Here is a 27,826-nt window from a genome sequence, read left to right on the forward strand (position 1 = left end):
CCATATATCCATTTCAGTTATTTAAGGATATTCCCATTGTGTGCACTGCATGTTGATTGTGGCATATTTCAGATGAGGATGGTGGTAGATGATCATTTGCTTCCTACGCAATCAGGTCTCTCGTTCGTGACCTGTTATCTTCCATTTTCACCCACAGTATGGAAAATAATGGGCTCAAGGGCAAGCAGTCAGGCAAAAGCTTCTGGAAATAGATTGAGACACGGCCTGCTCACCCACCCCCCTCTACCTACACTCCCCACTTCAGTGGGATTGATTTTCCCTTTCATTTCCCAGGCCACTTCTTCAGTACGTCAAATCAGTGTGTTTTGTCTCATACATTCTGCAACTCGCACTGCAGTCAGATGTTTCTCTTAGGAGCCTAAATGTACAATCTACAGTGTCTAATGTATGGAGTCATCTGTTTGTATAGTTTATAGTAGCTCCATAAAGATCTGTCTCTTATAGCTCCAGTATTATTTTCTTTCCATGAGTCCTTGACTATAACTGTGTCAAAGCTCTTAGATGATTGCAAACATCCTATGAGCATTGACTAACTTTCATATTTCTCTAATGTATCTCACAGGAACACATAAACTAGAGTGGCTGTGTTTGTCATTTGCTGATATGTCAGTGACACGCAGAGTCAAAGGGAAACTCATATCCTTTGGTATGGATACAGCTAGGATTTATTATTATTATTGTTATTATTATTATTATTTGTTCTCCTTCATTATGAAGATGTGAATTTTAAATAAATCAAGCACAGAATTACACATAATAGATGAAAAGGGGAACAATAGTATCCCTCTCAGAGTTTGCCCACAGTTTCCTCAAGCTAAATGCTGAGTTGGTGACACACACTTGGAGCTCATAAATTATTCAATAGCCTAGTTTCATTTTTGTGAAAAACTTGGGCGGGAGGTGATTATTATATCTACTGTCTTCAGGGTGAATAAACACTGTTGCTTTTGCTCACCCTCCCACCCTCCCCCCATTGTATATTCTTGGTTTTGAAGAGGATGAATATATCAGCCACAATATGAAGTAGCTGCAAGGTGTGTTTACATATGTATATTGTATAGTGTATACATATGTATAAAGTGATTTTAAATGTGTAAAATTGAGGATATGACTATGCAGAGCTTTGGGTTTTTGGGGGGTCTCTTTGGGTCTTTCTATTTATTTGCCAAAAGTAGAATTGTTTCTTAAACCCAAGTATATAAAGCTGGTTGACTATATTGACTAATTTGTCTGATCTTATCTAATTTGATATTATCCCAAGTATTATCCCATCTTCCCATTGGCAAACTTTGGGTCTGCATTAATTAAAGGCTTAAATTAGCATCTTGCAGCTCAGACCTTACACTAAGCATTACTCAGAGATGACTCAATTAATTTTACATTCATATTTCTTTAAACACTGTCATGTTAGAATTGTAAATGAAGATATGAGCATCCGCATGAGCTGTTGTTAGCATCTAAGTGTGATTTTGTCAACAAGTGCACGTCAAGTCTTCAACATCCTGAACTCTATGTTGCACCTACATAACACTTCCGAAATAGCACACGCTCCATTTGATTTACAATTTATAGATTTTTGATTTACAGTCTTAAATTAGAAAGGTGATAATTTGAGGATTAACCATCTGCTAATAAAACACCAACAGACAGTAAGCAAGAGTTCGTTTAATGTGTAATTGGAATTGTCTGGAAAATGAGGAAGAGGGCTGGTTTGGAAATTAGGATTGCAAAGAAAGGAATGTTTCAAAGGCGGCATTTAATCTGAAATACATTCTTCAAAACAAATGTGGTTTTAATATTGCATGTCTATTTATTGTTTAATAAGTCGACAGCAGAACCAAGCGAGACTATATAGTTTTAACACTCTTCCCACAGCAAGTAACATACAATTTAGCCAAATGACAATGGATTTAGATTATATGCTTTAAGTTTGCTTTCCCAAGCAGGCTGATAGTAAACCATTTATGGTAATATGCTTGGTTGGTTCATGAGTGGCCAGCTCTGATAAAGCACTGTGTCTAATTAACACGCTGACAGCAGCGCTGTCTGGGCAATCACACTCTTCCAGTTTATTAAAGTGGTTAAGGAAGTCACTCTGGCCCTTGGGGGACTGGTACAGTAATTTTCCCCCTGCAAGCCAGATGATACGCCCGGAGATGAGGCAAACCAAGTGTGACTGTCTCTCCCTCTTGCTTTCTTTCTCTCATCTCTCCTTTTTTCTCTCCATTTTTCCCTGCCTTACTCCCCATGCTGCTTTTGCACATCATATCTCTCCTCCCCTCCATGTTTTCCTCTCTCCCCTCCTCCTCAGTATCCATGAGCTTCGGAAATGTAATATCACATGCATTTTTCTGGTCTTTTTTTTTTTTTTCCCAGTGGACTCTAAAAATAACTCTCACAGCAGGAAATGCTGACTTTTGCTTCTCGCACCACTTTAGTGGGAACAACAAGACATTTTGATTGGTCAAGACAGGCTTCTGATAGCTGCACAGGAGAGTTGAGCTTGATTGGTGTCTAGTCAGCAACAGTAAACAGCAAAAGCACACCGCAGAATACTTTGAAGCTGCAAACAGTAATTAGCATGAGAGATGAGGGAGATCCGGTTATTGTATTTACTACTTGGCACGCTGAACAGTAATACTTCATGTAAGCCAGGCTCTTTCAAACATAATTTAGATGATGCTTTATTCCTGATAATTGTTGTTGACCTTTTTTTTCTCCCTTTGAGTAAATCAGTTCATGAGTTTCCAAAACCATTGCCAAATATCTTTATATTCATTAGAGTCGGCTGTGCATGCATATACTTTTTGTCGTGATGCATTAAAGGTTATTGAGATAACATGAACTCGTAAGGCTAAATTTAATACAGAGTCCATAAGAGAACTCGAAAAAAATGCAGAACATCCTTTTTATCTGCATGTGGGAGAGCAATATTCCTTCCTGCTTGTTGAATGTTGCTGAAGACGGGATATCAGCTCGCCTGATTATGTGCAGTGGGAATTCAAACAGCATCAGAGGTGAAATAGATACCACTCTGTTTCCTGCCAGCAGTCCCTTTGTAAGGGGGCTGGTGTTTTTAACAAAGTGGTTCAAGCTCAATGTTGCTTGGGCCAAGGGACTAAAACATATCTGTTTTAAAGGAAATCCAATTCCAGAAAAAATGTTATCTACACTATAACCACCATAATCTCTGCACAATGAATCATTTTTCCATTGTAGAATTCATAGTAGCTCAGAGGCACCAAAGGAATTTCTTTTTTTGCAAAATGTATAGTATGTGATGGGATTCTGATATGACAGTGGCAAAAATTATATCTCTCTGAATTTCAGTATTTTCTTGGCACAGGTTACTGAATGAAAATATCCCACTGTAGGTTACTGTTACATCACTCTACTGCACTACCACCAAAGATTTGGCATGAGGCTCATGTTGTATTTTTGTTCAGAATGCTACTGTATGTTGACAATGCATGATAATGTTTTTGTAGGTGAGGAAAGTCTTACTGGGGTAGTTAAAGGCTGTTGTCATTTTTTTCCCCTGCTCTGATATATACCCAGAGAGACGTCAAGGCTATTTCTAACACTCCTCTTACTGATCAAAGGTCACCACTTGGCAGGGCAGTGACACTGACCTTAGGCATGTGTGTCCGTTGAAGTGGCAAAGTCTAAGACCTTATGACATGAGCCATAGTGACTCAGTCAGGCTTTAACCCTCAGTGCACATTGACTAAACCGCGGCATGTTCCTTTTGCTTAGCAAGCATTCAAAATGCTCACATCATTGAGCAGCTCTTGGGGATCCTGTGGGGGTTTTCCTTTTTGCAGTAAGCTTCACTCATGGAATCAGAAAGGTTAGTCTGGACATGGTTCAGAGAATTTCATGATTATTCATATGAAAAGGGCCAAAAACAGCTGGCAAGGTATGAAGCTACTATAAGGAAGTGGGCAGTGTGCAACTTTTGTTCAATATTACTGTAAAAGTATAAGATTAATAGAAATCACATAACATTCATAATTACAATTCAGTGTCTTATACATTGTAAGATTACAACATATTTATGTTAGGTTAGCACTCATATTGACGCTCACAATCATTTTCTTATACCAAATGATGAAGAATACACCAAATAAATGGTTACGGTTGACAGCTGACTTTTTTTTTCATATCATCCAAGCTTGCTACAAGATTTTCCAGTAAAGAGCTAATGTCAAAAGAAATTAATATGCTTTTATGCAAAGGAATAGTTTTAGGAAATAAAGTTCTTCTTTTTCTTGTCTAGAGTTAGATAAGATGATCAATAACATTGATCATATGAAGTTGGAACCAGGAGATGGTTATCTTAGCTTCGGATAACAACTGGAAACGAAGGGAAACAGTCTGGGTCTGTCCAATGATAAAAAAAGTCTCCCAGCACCTATAAAGCTCAGGAACACATTATATCTTGTGAGTTTAAGCCTTACAAGAACTAAAGTCAGGTGAAGTTGCAGTTATACAGAGGGTTATCTGCCCGACTATTTCTTAAATGGGTGCAGTGACTTCTTTCACTGTAAAACTGCAGCTTGTGGTTGTTTAATTTTAGATTTTGTGCCTCTTGCCTTCCACCTCCACTATCCCTCTGCTGTGGATATTAAAATTGGATGTTTGAGTTTATTTGTTCATGTTGCTTCACAGCTCACTTGCTAGGAATGCTATGGGAATAGTTTTACTGTATTTTAATGGACCATATTTTTCATAGCTGGAGTACCCATAGTCTAGTAGATTACAACAAACACAATTGGGACTGATCTGACTTTATATAGCATAAACCTTGCTTGGATTAGCCCTCAGCTCAAGTCTGTGGATCCACTTGAGGCACCTTACATTTTTTTATGCAAATTCAAAAAACAACGTGTATACACAGAAGGAGAAAAGGGTAAAAAATGTTATTTTAAAATAATTTTCCCCTTCAATTACCAACTATTTTAAAAAGAGGAGTAGCAATCCTACCCTGCTGTGCTAGTAGATATAATTAAACTTGTCTCTTCCCACCTACCTTTAAAGGTTAGGCTTATCAAAACAGTAATGATGATTAGAAGGGAGATAAATTATCATAACTCTTTTGTATATGTGGGGAACCCCGTCCAAATCAGCAGCTCAGCCTGCAACATGTCGCTCATAAAGGAAGCAACAAACAATCAATCGACTTCCTGTTGAGATAATTATGTTTTTATATTTCTGTTTAATGTTCACGAGACAATACATCCATGATATGGATAATTATCCTGTTATTTGGCTAGTTTAGTGCGAAATCAGGGAAGAATGTGACAGCAGGAAAGTATTGATTTCATAATCTCTTTGAATATGCTATATTAAGCATTTACCTTTTCTCTAGGAAACAAAGGAGTAGCCCAAAAAGCTGATCGCATCTAACTTTGTGATTGATTTTCCTTTTATTTAATAAAAACAACACAAAACAGCTAGATTTTGCATTCTTTAGAAGTGGCTACAATTGAATGGCTATTATTTTCTACTTGTCTGCAGTCATCACATTAAACTTTGATTAAGCATTGTTTTGCTTTTAATGTGAAGACTTGGCATCTCTTTTACAACAAACAGATGTGTCTTTTGTCCACTAAGGATCACACAGCTAGTATTATAAATTTCTTCAAGTAAATATATGTAAGAAGGGTATTCAGGCTGTTTCCCTCTTCCCCAGTGGTAATCAGTCAATGCACAAAGCAAGCTATTGTGATTGTAGTAGCTCTGAACCTTGATATTGTAGCATTGTGTACAACATGCCCTCTGGACACCTCATCCCAAAGGTCTTTTTTCAATCCAAGGAGATTCAATTCGACCAGGGGAAATGCAAATGCACTCTACAAGTTAATGTCTGCTCAAGCACACGGGCAGAGGATTGGAAGGCCTGTGCTGTCAAGTGTAGCTTGAGTCAACAACTACAACCAGACCAGAATCCTGTTACAGCCTCACTGCACCCCTCTCCTCCCTCTCCTCCCCCCTCAAGGCTGCCGTTTTCTCTCCATCCCTTTGGAATGGTGGTAACAGTAGATGAGGAGGCCCAACTACCTTTACCAAACACAGTAGAGGGAAGCCTCCTTCATGCCTCATTGACTTTGTTTTCTCTGGCTAATTTTTCCTTTCTCCTTGCTGCCGCCCCCCCCCCCCCCAAAAAAAAAAATCCCACATGCACAGACACACAGTTCATTCAGCTCCAGCCCTCCCTTTTCTATGCCTCGCCGTTTTGATGGTGATTTTGACACGCACGCTGTCATGCAGCAATTCTCTGGGAGGTGGCGATTAACAGAGCTGTCGCCATATGGAGTGAGATCAGCCGTCAAAACCCTACATAATTGGCTCAGGGTGGAAAAAGACTTGCGTAACAGGGTTGAGAAGGGGAAGGGAGAAAGAGGTTAAGAGCAGACACCTTGGTCTTCGCATCCACCAATATTAAATGCCCATTAAATACACTTGCAAGTGATTCATTACTAATGAGAAATGAAATGCATCATAAAACCCAAAGGAGGACAGGACACATCTAGCATTCTATGCAATAGAAGATGGGAATAATTTAGCCCCCAAAGGGGAACAAGTCTATCAGAAGGGAAATATTTGCAAGTTGTGTGTAGTGATAAGCTAGCATAGAGGGGGGGCTAAGAAAGAACAATTTATCAAATTAATGCAGGAAAAACTCACATTTGATGAAGCCATTGTCATGTCTGTGCCTAATATTGAAATGGACTTGAAGTCTGAGCCAGGGGTTTACATTGCTGACGGCCTAATTATATGGATTGGCTGCAGTAGAGCGTAGCCTATCAGCTCTGGGGAGAAATTAATTCTGGTAGAGGGGAAGAGAGAGAGAGAGGGGCAAGCTGCAGTCGGCATCACTGCTGTGAATTGATGGCTGCAGAGGGCCGGGTTGCTCTGTGTGTGTATGCAAAGAGTTCTGCTTCACACAGCTTTACTGTAGGGTGTATTCTTTGTGATTTAGAAACTTGTGTGTAGCTCTGACAGTTATGCGTTGAGTTACAACAACAGCCACAAGCAAGATGTAAACAGCATTCTGTTGAATCACTGTCATTTTCTGCACATTTCTGTGAGGTCACATCCTGATTTTTTCTAGCTGAGAAGTGTGCATGCAAGAGCTATATTTATTTCAAAAACCAGCTGGTGGTCAGTGTAATGGATATCATCCCAGAGCATGCTGTGAATATTGCCTCTGAGTGACACGTTCACACATAAAGTACAAGCTGTAAACTTGTTACTGCATCATTGAGTTTCTGTAGAAGCTCAGACTATAGATAATGGATCAGTTTGAGTGTGGACAAGCACTGAGTATTAATAGGAGAGTAAATGAATTATAAAGGCTAAATTTTGGCAAAATAGGTGGTGAAGATTAGATATTGGTTTTAGATGAGGTGAAAAAAAATCATCCTTTGGTGATTTTGTTCATCACAGAACCAACTAAAACTAGTGTACATAAAAAATAAGTTGTTATATAAGCATAAAGAAGATATGCTGTAGGCCAAATGTAAAAAAAAAAATAGTGATAGGGCTAAGCTCCAAAGTTTATCTTCTTCACAGATGATTATACTGGTAGCTTGTACATAGGAAGATTAAGAAGGGTAAACCACAGATGACCATTTGATCATGTGTTTGTTCAGCTGTAAAACTAATTAGCAAGGCCAAGAAAGTAAAATTTTATGTTTATATGTGTTTCCCTCTAATCCTCCTTTACATTCAAGAAATGCTATCAGGCACTGCAAGTCCACCAGTGGATGTGCGCATGTTGCCACTCTGACTGGCTCACCAGCAATGTTGGAAGTCAAGAGGTCTCCAGCTGTTTTCACCTCTGGTTCCTTTGTGATCCAGCCCTGTTGTCATTTCAACCACGCCGTGTGCAAAAACCCTGTTAGGCAGAGATTTAGCATCTTTAATGATCTAGTGAGGATTATATATTTGCATTAGTCCATGGTGGCATTTTGCTTGCAGCCACCTGCTTTTTAAGTTTAATTTATGTCATGTACAGTATCTGCTGCAGGGCTTATCATGTATCACCCTCACAATCTCATTTTTTTATTAGCTCTCACACATGGACCAAATAAAGGCAGGGTATGAGATGACATACTGTACACAGGACATAAATGTTTTGCTGACGTTCACTGTAAACAGTACAGTCACATCGTGCATGTCAAGCAGGTCTTAGCTAAGCTAAATTCATGAAATGAATGGCTTTATTCAAAACATGTTTAATTATTCCTTTGATTAATGCAATATAAATTATAGTGAGAATATGAATGATATGTAGATTGGATAAATATGACACAAAGGTAATTAAAATCTCACCCAAATCAAGCATACATGTATTGTTTCAGTGGCTTCACTTTTAATGTCTGATGTAAACCATAATGGAAATCACAAGGATGCCCATTAATTAAATGCAGTCGAGATCAAAATGATGATTATGATACATTTTCAACTGGTGTCACACTGTGAACTGCTGGACGGCATGGAGATATTGTGTTAATTTATTTCAGCATGTGCATTAGCCTCCAGGTTTTAGGGGGCATGCTGAAAAAGGGCCTGGTGCTTGTTTTTCGAGGTAAGAATAATGAATTAGAAAAATAACTCAAAATGCGTCAACAAATATGGAATATGTGTTCTTCTGAGCCAGATCAGGCTTTTGAGCTATGTGCCAACAGCTGCTGTACATATAAATTGGGAGAATATGAAGTCTGAAGAAATATTCTGAATAGTTCATAAGGGCAGTGAAACCATCCTGCCTCAGCACCATGTTAATTGACTTGGGCTGTTTGGGTTGATACCAGTGCACAGTCTTACACCTCAAATGCTAATATGCACCTAATATGCTCTGTGTTGTATCTTGAATGATGACGCAGATGCTCTACAGCCCTGCAGTGTATCCAGACTGTTTTTCAGAATAGTGATCATACTTATGGCCGGGCTTTTTTAACGGTTCGATAATCCTACCTGCAGCACGTTGAACCTTTTTTTCCACAGTTTGCCAACCATTACTATGCCCTCCAATTTCTTGCTACATCCCTAGTGCATGGCTGCAAAGGAGCGCAGGCCGCCAATGATTGACACACTGTAGTGTTATATAAACACAGAGAAGACCTGAGCCTCCCAAGCAGAACATTCTTCTCTGCCCTCTGTCTTATAATGTTTCCATGCTATCAGTCCAGTCAGTCTGGCCAGTTTGTTATTTATGTGTACCATCACCCCTTTCTCATGCTTTGTGGTGACAGGTGTCAGTGGCTTTGTTAGAAATCCTCTACTAGCCCCTCTGTCTTGCGCTTAGCTGTGGATGGCTGTCAGAGTTGGCAGCAATGGTTGGCACAAAGAGAATGTCTTTTCAGAGCGACAGGGATGGCATCAAAAGAATGCACTGATTTTTTATTTCACAGTACTTTTGCACAGTTTCAGAAGCCTATAGATGGGCCATAAGTGTATGTGAAGGGATATGCTTTATGTAGCTTTATGTGAAGGGATACGCTTTATGTAGCTTTATTCATCATAACACTGATACTCAGCCTTCCATCTTTCGTTCTATTTAGGCATTGATGACCTAATCTACATTGATTATTATATAATTACTACTACAAGTGATCATTGTTCATGTTTCACTGGTTCAAGCACTGTTATAGCTAATATGTCCATCAGCAAGCATTTATCCTACCAAAGTGAGATGATGATTTTTTTTAAAGTTGTCTGATGCCACTGACAATTAGCCATTCAATACTGAAGCAATACGTGCTTTTTGTCATGTACTGCATCACAACACATGGATCTGAATTACACAATTATTTTCACATACAAGCCATATAAAAATGGCAATATCGACCACAGGAAATAGTAGTTTTCTATATTTGGGTTCTACACCAATCACCAGGGGCAGTGCAGTAAATATAACATCAACGGCATCTTTAAAAGTGATTGCAGGTTGTTGATCCCAATCAGTGTACACTCATGATCTGGTAGACTTGTAATTGACCTTTATCGCTATTGAAATGAAAATAATAAACATGACAAGTGCAGGTTCTGGGCAGAAGTTACCAATTTTTTGCTAAAACACCCACCCGTGTGACAGGAATAAAGACTGCAGGCCGGTCGCGGTGTCACACCAGAGTAATTTGTCTTGTCAACTCAAAAAAGGCCACATTAACCATTAACTAAAATCAACATCAGTTTGACAGCTTATTTACAGGAGCTATATTTTTTGAATGGACCCTTCTTCGTGGCAATAGTTGCTTTTGGTCTGGAGGCATAAAGAAAAGATCAGTGAGCTGCCACTTTTTATTGCGGCGAGGGTGGTAATGTCAGCTGCTGTTGTGGTGTAACTGGATTAAGGTAAGGCTCTGCAATTTATCATTTCTTAAGCCTTGCTGCTTTCCTATTTGTCAGCAGTGACAATGTGAGATTTTTCAGCCTGAGCTTTTACATCAATAATGTGGTGTTCACATTATTGTAATAATAACAATATGAATGTCAACATTATGTGCTGTAGTCACATCACTTCAGCTGTGATGATTTCCCAAAATTTGGGCCTTACCATCTTCCAATTTATGCTGAATTTGTTCCCTTTCCCATACCCTATAAATATTAGCATGTGTCTGTGGCATTGTTAACTGCTGAGATCACTGCAGTTTTGTTTAATTGTTTAATTCACAACAATATAGTATATCAGCCATAGATGCAACCGCACAATTCTTAATACCGTGCTGGGTATTAAGAATTTGGGTATGTCAAACTTAGTCCATAAAATAATATTGTCTGCATGGCTGGTATGGCACAATTAAGATAATATGGCAATTCACTTTGCTGTGACATATTTATTAATAGAGGATGTTTAATTCTGATGTCAACGTTTTTATTAATGGTATCATCATTTTTTCTTGTGTGGTTATAAATGCTTTTCAATCACATTTGAAAAAAAAAAAACTAAATTACGACAGCATTTGTTTTTCACTTAGCTGCGATGATGCATTTGTCTTTTACGTGGTCTTAGTTAAAGGTGAGCGTGAATGTCAGGAGCAATTGTCGCTGCAATTCACTGTCATTTCCTCACTGATTCATCCCCAGCCGCTCCCCACTAAAGCCTTGTTTGTTTGTCATTCAAAGCACTTTATCTTGTGCTTCAGCTTAGGAGTTTTTTTCTATTCTCAGCTTTGAGCAACCTGCAATATCTTATGCTCCTAAATAGCCAAATTTAACAGCGACACAAAAACACACACACACACACACACACAGAAAAGAAATAAATAACAGCATTTCACACTTTGTCCATGAAGCCAAAATGTTCTACTTTGTTTCCCCAAGAGAAAGTCTTCTGCAGTAATTTTGAGACAGACATCCAGTCAGTAAAATGCCTGTGGCATTCATTGAGTGTGACACATCCAGCAGAGGCAACATTGTTGTGTAGAGGAATGAGGGGACTGCATTGTATTCATCCCCCAAATGGCTCCAAGCGAAACTTCTTTGATTAATATGTCTGTTAGGGAACGCTGTGCACCGGAGAGAACCACTTTTGGAAAACACAACCATCATTCACACACAACATTTTTTGTCCGTCAGGTTTAATGTTTTCATATGTCCTTTGATAGAGGCCATAGAGGAGAATGGAGAAGAATATTTTGGGGGGAGCAATATGTTTTACAGGGGTTTAACTGCTCCGATATGACAGGTGAAATCATCACCATTAATCACTTCATGCACTCACACTAGATGACTTGCATTAAAATATAATCCCTATGTTGGCCATTCTGAACATATCCAATTAACAGACTGCACAGTTATCACTGCTCAATATGTATGGTGAATATTATGTAAAACGTGATAAGCATACTGGAAACGCAATTGAATTGAGCTCATGTGTGTATGTTTCCTGCAGTCGTGCTTCTTCTTAGAGAATGAGGTCACTGTTGTGGTCGGACTACACTTACAGTCACCACAGTTTTCTCTGCTCAGCACTGAACACACTGTTTCTCTTTTTCTCTCCCACACATACAGATAAACATAGCAGGTGGTGAGGTGTTAAGCAGGCCATGATTTGGCTAGAATTAGATGACAGACACTCCCTGAAGGCCTGGGGGGGCTAAACAGGATTTCACTGATCCAACGTCAGTGCCAGAGCTGCAGTCCTAGTGCCAGTCCGGCATTTCCATAGACTTGGAGATACCCTACACTATGTGTTTGGCAGCCTTGCTTTGGGGTAAAGACTGTAGATATATATGTACTCGTGAAACTTTATCTTAATACCCCCAGACTTGTCATCAGAGTCCCTTGCCACTTCCCGTTATTTGCTAAATCCGTTTAAAATGATCATTACCAGTGTTATGTCATAGTTCTTCTCCTTCTTGTCAAGAAATACTGATGACAAGCTCGTTCCTGAGGGAGGCCAAGCCACAACCTTTTCCTTGTTTCTGCATGTGTCACCATGATTGGATCAGAGCTGTGTCTTTCTGCTTGGAGTGAGCAGTCTGAGAGCCATGTAATCCTGTTCCCACTGCTCCATTGAGAGCAGCAGGCATTTTGCGGGTGTGTGTGGCTACACGTTTCTACCTATATTTATTTTTGTTAGAGCTTCAGGGTGATAGTGCCAGGGCGAATTTGCTGTTACTTTTTTTTGTGGATATGTGTGATGGAGCTGCTCAATTTGGATTTATTGCTCTGATTCAATGTTTTTGTTTGGCTGTAAATGTGGCTAGTGCAAACTGGTCCCAGTCCTTAACTGACCCGTATGCACAAAAGAACACTAACAAATAATCAAGTTATCAAGTCAAATGTAGCACACTGTCATGCAGAAGTAAAGCTAGAATCCACTGAAGGTCAATGTTTACGGTTTCACCTTCAAGTTGACGTGCAGTGGAAACTAAGGAATTTGTGAGAAGTGTCATCACCCAAATACTTATCAGGTCTAATACCTCACTGTCCCACTAGTGACTCCTGCCAGCGCAGAATTGTGATGAATGTTGATCTAGACGTGAAAGTCACATGAAATCCAATATGACTGTTTAAACTGAAGTTACATTGCAAAATATCTGACCTGTGCCTGATTTAGGACCACATTTGAAAATGGCCCTAATCAGAATTGAAAAAATTAGATTCTATGAGATTTGTGCAAATCACACAGCTATAAAAAAACAAACTGATTTGAATCACATATGAGCAAAAAAAATCTGATTTGGGCCACTGTTTCCTGCAGTCTGGCTGAGAGATGGATGGCTTTATTGAGCGGAATGGGGTGACAGGGGAAATCTGCCTTGTTTAAGGGAAATAAAAAAATCATCAGGGCTTTGCTTTGTCCATTAGATGCGCAGTTAGTGGGATTCATAATAGGGATTAACCGTAGTCCCCTGGTGAGTTTTACCAACCCAGTCATCATTAATGTAATCCAATTAGTATATTTATTGTGTTTACAGATTTGTCTCTAAATGACTCATTGCAGGTGTGCTTATCATAGACTCATTTATTAACCTATATGTATGTTTACTTGACACCATATAGTGTAGTTGCCTGGCTCAGATTAGTACTATATTTTATTATCTCATTTTTGTATGCCTTCTAAAAATATCACTTGTCTCTGTGATGTTGTCACAGTTAATACACACAACAATGTAAAGTTAAATTCATTAATAAACAAGTTATCATCATCATCTCCAACATTTCAGTTCTTATATAACCAAAAAGTTTGATATGCACAAAAGCACAGGAGTTTGTATGGCTGAATTTACAAAAGCCTTTGAGAGTGCAGATGAAAGAACAGCTTTTCTTGCATTATTGCCATAATATAACATCCTTTTTGAATGATGAGATGTGTCTACGGGTTTAAAAATGTAGAGGAAGGAAGAAAGTTCAACAGACAAAGAAAGTTTAACCAGACAAGCATGACATGAATAAAAGGGTTTTGTTGAATTTTGGGTTTTAATTTAATGGTAATTTCACCAAACGCAGGTGTGACACAGTGCCCTGGCAGTAAGCACAAAATGTGGACAAACCTGACATCAAAATTGCAGTGTGCTGCCGGATTGCCAGCGACACACCTCCTAGTGCACCTCTCCTCCCACTGCAGCGCGCATCGAATCACCAAGTAACAAACAGGCATGGGCCGAGGGGACACACACACACACACACACACACACACACACACACACACTGGAAAATACCACATTGCAATACGCCCACGAGAACATAGAACCCTGTGAATTTGACTCTATAAAGCCCCCTGAAATACTAACACATTCAAACCTTTCCAGTCTCATTTTATGTGTCAAATAGAGTGCAAGGCATCGCTAGCTAAGCTTGCATTTCCCCTTCTTTCAAAATCTAGAGTAGGACTGTGCTTGCTTTTTTCACATCAATAGAATCACCAGTTGGGATGGTGTAAGGACTAATCACATCTTCCCTCCGGTAAGCCTAAGTCGCTACCCCATCTCAGTCAATTTTTACATTGGCTCCTCTAATCCCTTTCTCCTTAGATCCTGCTGTTTGTATAAAATCAATAAAATATACCACAGAAAAATGCTCTCTTCTACCTTCATATTGGCTACTTAGAGCGGACCAAAGCTATCAAAAGGTACTAGCTGCCAACTACTGATCTCAGGAGTCACAAAAAAGTAAACTGTATAAGTGGGTGCTAAGACCAGCCCCCCTGCTATGCTCATGTATGCCCTCAGTAGCTCCATATGCCAAGAGAGCTGCCAAGGGAGCGTACAGGCAAGCTCAGTGACTGCCAATCTGCAGATGCAGGAACCGTCCGCTCATGCATATTAAACCCACACCACCTGCTCGTCGTACATCACACCCTGCATTCTTGGTCCCAGGAATTTTAATCAACATCGCTGACAGGAAGCCACTCTCTGGTCCACGTAGGTGAATCATTCAACTTCCCCCCTCTTACTCCCTTTCAGGCTAAGATGGGAATGCATGGTGATGTTTGTAGAAATGCATCTCGGAGTTCCCTTGAGGAAGAGTGACAAGAAAAGAGCGGAATATTGCGATGCAGCAGAGGATACAGATCACTTTGCCTGTGTAAAAAATGTGAAGCTCTCCAGGCGTGTTTGGTTGTCTTTCTTGTCAACTTCTCAGGCTTTGCACACCGCCCCTCCTCTCCTGTTGTCCTCTCAGGAGTGAATAATTGCCTGCCTCGTGTCGGATTAACCAAAAAGAGAGAGAAGAAAACGAGAAAACAGCATCAATAACGTGATCAAAATGCCTTCTCAATCTTTCTCGATTTACACAGTAGGGGTCGAGGTAAATCAGGCTTCCCAACTTCTCCTTTTTTACTCTCTTCCCCTCCTTTCATTACTATTTGATCTGTTTGCATGTGCATAACTGCATCTGGAGACGAGTGTTGCATAAAACAGTATTTTGAGTCATTTACAATTCAAATATGTTTGTCGGGTTTAAAGTGGGAGCATGGTGAAAACCCATGGAAGGAAAATAAAAATGCTGGTTTTTCACAGCTAAGTATTTTAACACAACTGTGCAGTGATCATAACACTGATAACACTGCGTCTCCGCTCACCAGCATGAACAAATCAGCACTTTTAGCTCCAGCCGTCATGTCAGTGAAGATGTTACAGTAACTAAATTAAGACACAATTAGGTACTCGTCCGACTGCACCTCTCAGTCTCACTGCCAGTTTCTGCTGGCACAGCATAATTCTCGAAAACCCCCCAGGATTAAATTTTTATGCCATCTTTTTTTAAATATAGTCTTTCAAAAAAAAGGCAGATGGAGACAAGCACTGCCAAGACAGGACCAAGTGTGGTATCGGCAATGTGGTAGCAGTTAGATGAACATTAACAGGCAAGCCAAATATGCCATGTTTGATAAATGGTTTTGTTAGTGGTGTTCATAAATTGTAATGAAGAACAAAAGACTTTCCATGAAAATGAATATGATATTTTGATGGCCTCATGCTGGGCAAGCACACACAGACACACCAATTACAGATTGTAATCATATCTATAAATTGGCATTTTGTGATTGTAACTAAAGATAATTATGTTGGTGTTATTTAATGTGTAACATAGTTAATAATGAATTTCAGTCATCCTTCTATTTTTTTCTAACTCCAAGTCCCACCCAGGTAATATCCAAGCATACTTCTTTTAATATAAATGAATGTCGTGTTCTGTCAAAAGTACTTTATGTCTTTAAGTACCTTATACAAACAGCATTTATCTATTTTATAAACCCTCTTCTTTCAGGCCTTCTTGCATATTTGTGCATGTGTTGCATGTTTTTCATTAGCTTGACAACCTCTTTCATGGTGTCCCATTTATAAACAGTGATGAATTATCAATTACTTGGTCCTTCCTCAAGTAGCACCACAGGTATTTATATTTCAGCGAAACTCTAAAGCTCTCATTTATTTCTTACGTGTCCTGTCCTGGAATCCCAATCTAAATTTAATGTCATTGCCATGGTAAAAGCACTAAGGCAACCCTTCTCATTAAATATACATTTGATAGATTCACATTATTTCCCTGGTAGCTGGTTATTCTGTTATTTGCTCTGTAAGTAATGGGGATAATGTCATTAAAGTACATCACCCACTGTTGGATGTGAGGTAGGAGCACTCATTCCATTCTTAGCAGCTTTTACGAGTTTACCCCCGAGTAAATAGACACATGTTCATGGCCACTGGTGCTGGCATTTACATCATCGTCATTTAGCAAATGTGATGTGTAACACATATTGCTCATAGATCATATTTAATTACAAAGGCATCTGAAAAACAACCAACAAATCTGTCACAAGATAAAGAAATATGGCAAAAAACGCTTAAACACATTAGAAAAACCAGTGGAATAACAGGCACCACATACAGTACAGCAAATTGCATGTTTGTTTCACTTCTGAGATCATAAGCAGTAACATCATTGTGTCCCTCCTGGTGGTATATTATGATAATTACACCACAAATTACAATCAATTAATCAGGATAAATCATCTGTCTAGTTCCTTATTACTGCATACAGTTTGTGAAGACAAATTAGCAAAGGAGGAATTACATCTAGTAATATTATATTGTGTTTGGGTATTGTTATCATTACTGATTCAAATCTTAAATAGTCTCGGCAACTTTCAATGGTTTCATTTTGACCTTGACAACCGAGCTACAGGGGGAGCCGCAGGTCAAAAGAAGTGGAGTCACTGCTCCCTCTTGTTGTAGCGTCATTGTTATGATCCACATTTGACGTCTGTTGGCATTGTGACTTCATTACCACCACTGAGTCAGAAAGATGTGAAACTGAGGAGGCATAATATTATCTTCAAAGGCCCTCTGGACACCTTTAGAAAAACATAATGTTAGGGCTCAGTGATGATAATAACCTGACAATATGGATCACATGTTCGTTTTTAGATAAATTGAATCCATTTCCCACACCCCATTGTGCTCTGTGTAGTTTCATAAGAGCACTTTTGCAATAAAATACATCAGTTTGATGTTTAAGGTGAAAATAATGCTTCAGATGGATTTTTTATGCTGTTTGAAAGAACAAGTCCTATTCAAAATTCAGTTCTCCCTCTTATGTCAGCTCCAGCTCCCCTGATGCTTGTAGACTCTTCTGCTAGTGCTGCACAAAGTCTCTGACAGTGCAGACACATTGCACCTCCAGCACAGGTATACGGCACATCACACAACAAGCAAGCTAGGCCTTCTGGTGGAGCACAGTACAGGCATTTCAGGCTCATAGTGAAGTCTCTTGGCTGCTAAACATTTGCACTATGTTGCGTGGGTTGTTAAGAGAAATTTCATGGTCATTTTATGATCTGCTGGCATAGGAGAAGGCCTGGGGTGGAACTGCGGGGGCTCACTTGTTGTGCGTGTGTACGATGGTCATCCAAACTTTAATCAAGATTCAGCTGACATGAGGTCAGGAGATAATGTAGATAATTAAAACTTTTCATTCAGGGTGAATTATTTCTTTAAGGTCTAATGGACGTTTGATGTCGTATGGGGTCTAGTTTATTAACCTGCTGCTTGTCACTGTGAACATTTTAAAAACCTTATTTATTTTATCTAGTAATGATGCCATTAAAACATTAACAGCACTTCGAACTCCTGAAGACACTATAAGATGAAGTGGGATTAAATTCTCCATTTTTCTTTTTTAAGGAATGCAAAAACCTCCAGATCTGCTTTCCTTAAAATGGAAAAAAAACTTCTTGTTTGAACATGTTCAAAATAATCAGACAATTTATGTACACCATATGCTGTATGTTACAGCTTGATACTTACCAGCCACCACCAGTGGGACTAGAGTGAAGGCCAACGTGACTACCTGTGACAAATGTCGTACTGAGTGCCTATCACTAGGCTGTCATGGTGACCAAGGCTGTGTGCTCTTTAACCCTGCGTACAGGCAGTGACTGCCACCTTTAACCAACTGTCCCAAGGGTCAGCTATTATTTGTTTATGTCATGTCAGGGACAGAAGGTCTCTTAAGACATGTCCTCTTGATGATCATGCAAAACCTACAGTATAGAATGTATGTGTGTCACAAGGTTATGCCACATAGGCCTGCTGAACTATAGGGTTATACTGTAGTGACCATGTGTTTGTCTGTAGGTACTGGGTATTCGTGGCTGTAAAGAAACTCTCTTCCCTCTGTTTTTTTGTACATGTTGCCTACAGCTTTATATTTCAAGGACCCTTATTTATGCTCACTAGCTTAAAATATGTTTTTTTTTCAGTTTAAATATTCATGCAGGCTGTTTATGTCTCTGTTAGCCTTTGTGAAGCTTATGTAACATAATTTAGTATATATTTTTTGCCACATGTTGTATCATAGTTTGAATAAATCAGTTTCGTGAGAGATAACAGTGGAACACAAATGCTAGCTTGCTGTAGCTACAGTAGTGCTTGAAATCAAATAGTCGACTTTGGCAGCAGTTCAGTGGATAAACATGGTATTACATATATTTGTTAAATTTGCTTTAAAAAATTCTGAACGCAATGTATGCTTTTAGCAGCTAGCTGAGAAAGAGATCGTCTCATGGTCAGAAATAATTTTCTGTTCACTTCCCATTTCCAACCACAAGTCAGAACTAAAAAAAAAGCAAAAACGTGACAACAATTGTTATGATGTTTCATGTTGCCATGACGACAACGGTTGCATAACTTTATGGAAGCAGAAAAAACTGTACCCTTCCTGTTCCCAACTGCAAGCATCATATTTCCAACAGTTATTATGTTTCTGACCACAAATGGATGGATGGATGGATGGATGATTGGATGGATGGTTGGATAGATAACTAAATAGACCAAGTCTAATATAAAAATGAATAGAACAGAACGAATAGAACAGTAGTAAGGTGAATGTCTATAAACATCAGAATGAACCTGAATAATCTATATATCATGTTATGATAACAACATATATGGACAGTATCTCAGCGATTATCAAAATATTAATCTGAAGTACAACAGATAAAATAAGTCTGCCTTCAGTGTCAGAGTAGATCCCTCACTCGACACAGATGACAGTCACTGCACAGACTGATGGCAGTTGGCAGGAATGTTTGTTAGACTTTTTGTTTGAAACAAGTTTGGCACTTTTTTCATGTGTTCTCTAAACTGTTTCAACTCTTTCGCTCTTTTTTTTTTTTTCAATGCGTGAAACATGTTGCAGAGAAACTGATAATTCATCCTCTCTGCATGCAGGCGGTTTAATAATGATTCCAGTGATTAACTATTTTTAAATTCCCGCTGCAGAGTTTGGTAGGCTGCTTTAGAAAAAAAAAAAAAAGAAAAGGATCCAGTCTTTGGCGAACTATTGTGACAGACGGTATTCTGAAGTTCAATGTGTTGTCCATACTCACACCACTATATATTTCTCTGAATATGAGTCTGTCCAAAAGACAGCGGATGATGATGGGTAAGCAATCAGCAGGCTCTCTAAGGACCCTCCCTTTACGTAGTAAGGCCCTCTTTGATGTCTGCTGCAGTAAACACAAGGCAGCTCTCTCCCGACCACAGTCTCCTGGGGGATAAGGCTCAGCACAAGAACACTAATGAGCACATTAGAAGGAAGCCATAGAAGGAAAATGCTACAGTTGTAAATGGAATTGTCTCTTGTGTTGTCTGTAATAATAAATAAATAATACATTTAATTTGTACTGCGCACTTCATTCATAGCGCTATGGTATTAACAAAGAACATACAACATAAAAATTAGTAATAAGAGTTCAGATGAAAAAGCCTTCCTGTCTAAAGGTCTAAAGGTTTTTCAGGCCTTTCAAAAAAAAAAAGAGAGAGAGAGTAGGGTCTGTGCTGCCCTCAGATGGTTAGGAAGGCTGTTCTACAAGCGTGGTGCAGCAGAGCAGAAGGCTGTACCAAGCAAAGCTCTGTCTCCAGTAAGAGTCTGTGTGTGCGTGCCTTCCACTACATCCATATTCACATGACGTGCATGCAGACACTAATAATATGTCTTATGTAATATTTTCGTGACAATTCCATTCCAACGTCACAACAGCATAATGTAAGATTTCCCATTTTGAATCAAGACTGCAAAAATTATAAGATGACCCCTGCTTTCAGCCAATCTATAAGTAGCAGACAGTTGAAAGTATGAGTTAAGAAGTGAAAGTGGGACTGTGAAACTGAGGTGACATATGCCACTGACAGCAGCAGGAACAAACCATTACAAATTGAGTGTTCACCATTTATTCCATTTAAGATAATCACAGGGCGTAAAGAAGCAGTGTGCAGAAAAGTCAACTCTACCTGCATGAAAAAACAGCCCTGGATGTTACAGCCCAAATTTTCATGGCTTTGTCAAGGCATGATTTGTTTTCATAGAGCTGTCTTTTGTCCAAACGCTATCAATACTGTGTGTTCTAAAGCAGATTGTGTTTCATACTAGAGAATGATCTGTTTCTAGCAATACGCAAACCTTGAAAATGTCTCGTTACCATGAAAACGCCTCAGATCCTTGCTGCACTAATATTCTGACTGCAGACACTGGCATACTTTTTGTTCACTTCCATTGACTGTATCTGTATGCATTCACAGAGAAGAAATTGTACTATTTGAGCTCCATTGTTATCTTTTTCCTTTTGCAATAAGAACAGATTATGTGTCTGACTCCCCTGTTTCATTTTAAATAATTACCAGATCTAGTGATGATAATATACAATGCATCAACTTCTATTTTTATTCAGTACAATTTGTTTAAGCTTGTGGCATTTTCGTTTTTCCTGTGGAGTATTGTAACCTTCATGTTACAGTAACATATCTACATGTAATGAGATCCCCTCCATCAGAGATAAAGGTACATTTCAGGATGAAATAAATCCTATACTTACTTTAAACAGTTGGACATTAAGGTATTGATTGAAAGTGATCTAAAGCAAGTGAGAAGATGAGGCCTCAGTATTCTTCTCAGATGGCTCTGATCTCTCAAGCATCATCTGAATCTGTGATCCCCAGCCAGTGGATTCCTTGAAAGTTACCTTGGGAATCAGCAATCTGGATTGCCTTTGTGCAATGGGGAGAGTGAGAGACGTGAAAATGATTTCAAAGAGTCCAGGATGAATCATGCTCCCACTGCAGCTGCCATTTATTAGCACATTTTCCGCCATGGTTTCAGCTACCTAGCACTCTGAGTTCCATAGATTTTGCTAGAGGTTTGCAATAAGAGCATTTTTCATTAAAAGTATTGATAAATGGACATTATGGTGACTTATATGTTTTTCATAATTTATCATGATACTACATCTTAATAATAACTAAAAGCAAGGGACACATCATTTTTCAGCTATTACATAAGTTATGAAGACGGAGGGTAATTTAAAAAGAAAGTGTGATATACTTTCAGGTCTGGTTAGGTATGAAAAAAAGAGTACAAACAAGTACAATCTGTTTTCTGAAAAAATACATGATACCTGGCTTGACAGTTTGGATCAACTGCAGAGTTTACACTCATCTATTCAGGGTCATTGCCTTGTCAAGAAATAACAACAACAAAAAACATGATATCAAAATATAAAAGAAGCAGATGATCACCATTCTGCTCTAATGCACTCAAGAAATTGTCTAATTACTTTATTAACTTACAGCCTTTGACAGGGAGACACACCAATAGGATCCTGTTTGACAGGAGCTTATTCAAAAGTGCCTGACTTGTGCTCGCTATGGTGTAGATTTTTTACCATTTCTTGCCTGTCAGAGTGATGAAAAAGGAACCCATAAGAAATTGACAGCCTGTATTGCTCAAGGCCAAACACATCTGAAGATGACTTGTTCCTTGATGTGGTCAAAACGGCTGAAAGAAAAGAGAATGGAGACTTAAGAGGGGTTTTTGCAGATTTTTGAGAGGTAATCAGTACAGGCTGTTTGTTTGTTAACCTTGCACCCGTAGCTCAGCCTTTATATTGTAAAATGACAGGGGGGGAGGCTGAATACACTTCTGCTTATTTCCATAAAAGGAAATAAGACAGCGGGCTGAAATGTGCACAATTTCTTCAATGTGTTGCATAGGTCAAATGATTCATTGGGTGCAGGTTTGTGCAATATTAAAAACGGCAGGACATTTGAAAGATCAGCTATTCTCGAATTCCTTTGCACATTTAAAGTATGCCATAATATGTTTAATTTAAGACACTCATGTCAGCCTCCCTCCCTGCGGGTGTGAAACTGGCACATTCAGTGCCTGAAAAAGAGAGCTAATATACAAAAGGTGCTGTCATAGACTTAGGGCAGGGTTTTGTGGGAGCTTTGTCCCATAAAAAAACATCATGTATGGAGATATCATACATCAACTTCCAATCCCAAAGTGCTGTGTCATTGGAAGCACATTGACCTTCTATAGTTCACATCCTACCCCTCTGCTCCTCTGCCAGCATGTGGCAAATGAAGTGATGCTGCACTCACCTTCCCTACATGGAGGAATACTGTAATGATGGATCAGAAAAAGCCCTGTGAAGAAGTTTTCAGTAAACATTAGATTACTTGTGATGCACTTACTGAAAGGGTGTTTGATATCTGCATGACCTTGATTTTTCTAATGTGAATCTATCAATGCTCATGGTGCACAATCAGTTTTCTCTTTTGTTAGCTGTAAGCTCTGTCGTGTATGCTTAAAACCTGAACAACTGACCCAACATAGCAGTCTTTGAATAGATCAAACATGCTATTTCTCACAAGTGGTCACTGCTGCTGTCTGAATAAAAAGCTACGAGGGACTTTAAACGCCATGACAATTATTGCCAGGGACAAGCGTACCACAGGGGGAAGTTGTGTTCTATTTTCTATTATTAAAGTTGCATCTTGGAATAGATAACCCTTTGAACATTTCGCTGTGGGAATTTATGGAATTAATATTACAAGACGTAATCCAGTGTCTTTTAAAGCCTAGAGAGTAACAGAGTCAGTTTAGGTTCAAGACCTACTTTCATATGCACACACACGCACACACACACACACACACACAGGGCTGATAAATAAAGGTGAGACAAAAATTATTCAGAGTAGCAAGCAAAAGGCAAGACAACGTATAGCAGAACATGAATGTGTTTGTCTTTCTGTACATTACATCTCCATGCAGTTTCACATTAGAAAGATGTCTCATTGTCCTCCTCAGCCTCTTACAGTAAGTGATTTAAATGATATCCCCCAAAGTTATTACCCTGACACAGTGGAGTCTTGGTTGGCCCCAGGAGCAGCACATATCTCTTTTTGTGTTCCCTCTGATCTCTCATCATCTCCTGGGCCTTACATCAAGAGCCCCAGGTTTATCGATCAATGGCCATAAACAAAACATAGATTGAACTGGACACTGCAGCGCAACAAACGGATTACGGAGTTTTTACTCTGCCACATGCGATTGTTCACTGGAGCTTTAGCTAAATAAAAAAAATGCCCAGAAGCATGGCACATTAAGCAGATTGAGCATCAAAGATGTGCCAGACTCAAGTAAACGGATGATAGGAATAGGCACGGAATGACAATTAGCGGGATATAGTGTGTTTATGTGCATCATATAAATGGATGGAAGCAGAATCAGATGCGTAATGCAATTGTATTGGCAAGTTATTGAGCATAATACCCGTCAATCCAATTTTCAACACTTGACTACATGATGGAGTGCATGAGCATCTGAGTAATAATTTCTTTGTCACTGTAGACATGTGTGTATGTGTGTGTGCACGCGTGTATTTCATCATGCGTACTCTCGTGCATGAAGGAATTTGATAGAACATCTGCATACAGCAGCGTGTGGTTGCACATGCTAGCACACAATATTTATACATCACTGTGACCACATGCCTGACAGCTGTGCATATTTCACAGGGTGGAGAACCCTGCATTGCAGTGCTTATACATGGCAGCCATGCTCTTTATGTGAGAGCTGCTCAGGGTCAGACAAGAAGAAGAGAATTAAAGCTACATTGCCAGACCCATCTCTCTCTGTTCTGTCACTGTGTAGTGGAGTACTAACATATCATCGTTTCACTTCCTTATCTCGGTAATTTATTTCTGTGTTTACTAAAGCAGTAAATCAAAAAATTCACAAAAAAAACTGGAAAAGAGTACATAGTTTTAATGAAATCAACTAACAGAACATATACTCAAAAAGGCAGTTCAATACTGATGGTGAATATGATTGCAGTTCATTACTCCATTATTCGTCTATTGCAGGTCCAAGTTTCAAACCATCAAGCAGGAAATACTCATTTGTCTCCTTCCATAGTGAAGGAAGTCGTTCCCCAGGCTATCCTGCCTCTAGCTCACTAAGTTTCAGAAAACAACAAGGATTGAAGTCTTCTATTTCTGTCTGAGAAAAGCTTTCATCTCGGTATAAAAAGCAATCACCATATATGTATACTAAAACATAATGGCATGTGCAGTAGCACATCAAAGAGATTAAAGAAATGAGAAATGCTCCTGTGCGAATTAGCTATGATTTGAGATACAAAGTTGAAAGAATGAGAGAAATTATCTTTTTTGTCTTTTTCTGTCTAACACTATCTAAATCTGCCTCTGTTTCCCTTTCTCTTTTTGTCTTCAGCAATGGCCCCCACACTTCCTAGTCTACGCTCAGAGGTCTTCAAGCCATGTGTGGAAGACAAGGACCTGGCCTTCTGCCTAAATGAGGGGGAGTGCTCCATCATTGAGACCGTGGCTGGGGTTCACAGACACTGCAGGTCAGTGTGATAGCAGTGTGCGTGTGTGTGCCTGCGTGTGTGTGTATTTGTGAGGGAGACATTAAGTTTCTTTCTCAGTACTGACGTTTCCTCTATTTGTCCATCCTCTCTAATCAGTAACCTTGAGGTCATTTTCGTTCAAGTAGCTTTTTTTTCATCCTGACAGATTGTGTTCTTAGAGTAATGAAGCACAGGGAAATCGTTGTGCAAATGCACCTAAAATGCACTGAATGTCTATAATCACCCAAACCACTAACCGGGGGATCAGAGATGCTTTGGTCGCATTAGATGCAGCTGAGTCCCTGATCCGCACAACCAAACTACACAAATGGAAAGAAATGTTTCCCATGTAAAACCAACTAGGAAGCACATGGGGTGGAAGCGTGATCAAACCTCTGTCTTCATTTTGGTTTGACAGAACTACTGTTGATAGCAGTCTTATAAAACAGCCTTCTCATGTATTACCCTTGACATAAATGTTGTCTGATATGACCTTTTCGGTATGAGGCATATTTTAATGGCTCTTGCAAGATTGTTATTTGATCTTACTTAAAAGCAATAGATTTTTTTTTTGTTTCACTCAGGCAATCATTCACACCTGACTGACTGCCCAGCAGAATAAATAGAGGTGACTCCTGTAAATATATCCTAAACAGACTTTGACAGAACTCTTTATGTGGTAGGCACAACTAAAATGTTTAAGGTCAATTAACTAGATAGTTTTGTTTTTTTTATTAACAAACACAATCTATTTGTAATGCATTTGACATCTTATTTGCCTATTAGCAAACACATACTGTTTGTCTATTATGCCACCCAGTTAAGTTTCTTTAAATGTTGTGATAGAAAGCAAACAACAGTATTTTCAAAGCAGAAGATACAATCTGATTCACGAAAGAAAGAAATGAGAGAAAATAAATGATATGTGTATGTACAGCAGATGATAGAATTAAGTAAATGGCATAAAATAATAATTAGCATAAAACGAATAGAGTTCAGCAGCTATCATTAGCTCTCATTACTGCAATGTTAGCCATTAAAGACTTTAGGTTTACATTTTATTGTACTACAAAAACCACACACACAACAGTAACATTATGCAAGTAAAGCACACTTTTAACCATGTATATATAGGGCCCCATTTAAACAATCTATAGCACATGGCGTGAAGCGCGTGGCCCAAGTGCCTTTGGGGCGTGTCCAAATCTACTTTTACTATTTTAACGGCGGAAAAGTAGTCACTGCGTCAGGCGCATGGTCTAAAAGGGTCAGACTTAAATCCCCTCATTAATCAATCTGTCACCTTGGCGGATTGTTAGTTTTGATGGCGGATTTACCAGGATTGGTTACATGACTACATTGATAGTTTCATTGATCATTACTGTGATTGACTGATTCTGATACATAGTGGCACATCCTTATGACTTTTTTTTAATACGTTAATGTACATCATAATATAAATTCACATTGTGGTCCTTTTATTAGTGATGTTTTGCATGTTTGTGTGCTTCTGCTCATCTGTGTGTGTAACAAGCACAATGTCTGCACCTATATACCCGCCTACCCGGACTCTTGATGATGCACCCCTTAAATAACAGTGAAATATGCACCAGTGACTTGAGATCTGTTTTTTTTTTTTGGTCAGTAGCCCAATCGCTTTCCTCTGCCTCAAAATAGCAACGCGCCACCAATGCACCTGACCACACCTCATTTTTCACACGCCCATAGGCGCACAGACTGGTGCAAGTGCATTTGATATTTAGACAACTTGGGTGCAGCGCGAGAAAATGACAACTGACACATGCGCCACGCCCGCCATCCGCTGTGCGCCGACCGCAAGATGGGGCCCATAATTGTATGCATATGAGAAATATTGATTCTCTCTTTTTTTGTCCATCAATCTGATATACCATGTTAAAAATACATCACTTTAAAAATACATGATAAGACTTGTGCTGAATGGTGTGGAATTGAAACATAGTTCATTAGTACACCTACCTGGAATTAAAGGGCCTAAATCTTCATCTGAGAAAGGTCAGTCAAGATTCTTAAAGAAGTAGGCTACGTTAGAAAAAATATGCATTTAATTAAAACTCTCTAACATTATTACATCATCAGTCACATGACTTATCATTTTCATATCATAAAAATATAAACTAAAATTTATTATACGATTTTAATAGTAACTAAAACATGAAAACGTATAATTTTGTATTGCAGAAAAAACATTTAAAAAATACTGATTAAGGTTTTCATATTCTCAACACTTTATATTTTAGTATATCATATATTATTGCACTGAATGATAGCTATGGCTATAGGAATAATTACACAAGCAGCAAATCTGAGTGTGTGTTTTATGTCATATGACGATGAACTGCACAACCATTTGGAGCACACCACCTGTGTGACAGCGACATCAAGAATCCTCGTAGCAACTACACTCTGGGCTATAATTAGTGACAGTTGAATGACTGAATATAGGACTCAGGGAAAGACTGGAGGGCCTAACCTAGAGGCACTGTCTGCCAATTTCTCTCGAGCTGAGTGCCTGTTGTGTGAAAGAATGATTACAGGTTTGTGGGTGCTTTTATAGAGAGGTTGTTTCTTTTGCATGAGAAAAGTACA

General features: G+C 39.0%; 1 protein-coding gene across 1 annotated transcript in view; it reads left to right on the forward strand.

Annotated features, from left to right (window-relative positions):
• The window catches only part of nrg3b (neuregulin 3b), a 204,406-nt gene that overhangs the window by 79,176 nt on the left and 97,404 nt on the right, over positions 1 to 27,826 (forward strand). The window contains 1 exon segment of the mRNA XM_053340829.1: positions 25,063 to 25,198. Within this exon segment, the coding sequence (XP_053196804.1) occupies positions 25,063 to 25,198 (136 nt within the window).

The sequence above is a fragment of the Scomber japonicus genome, chromosome 20 (genome assembly GCF_027409825.1).
Source record: "Scomber japonicus isolate fScoJap1 chromosome 20, fScoJap1.pri, whole genome shotgun sequence".
Lineage (NCBI taxonomy): Eukaryota > Metazoa > Chordata > Actinopteri > Scombriformes > Scombridae > Scomber > Scomber japonicus.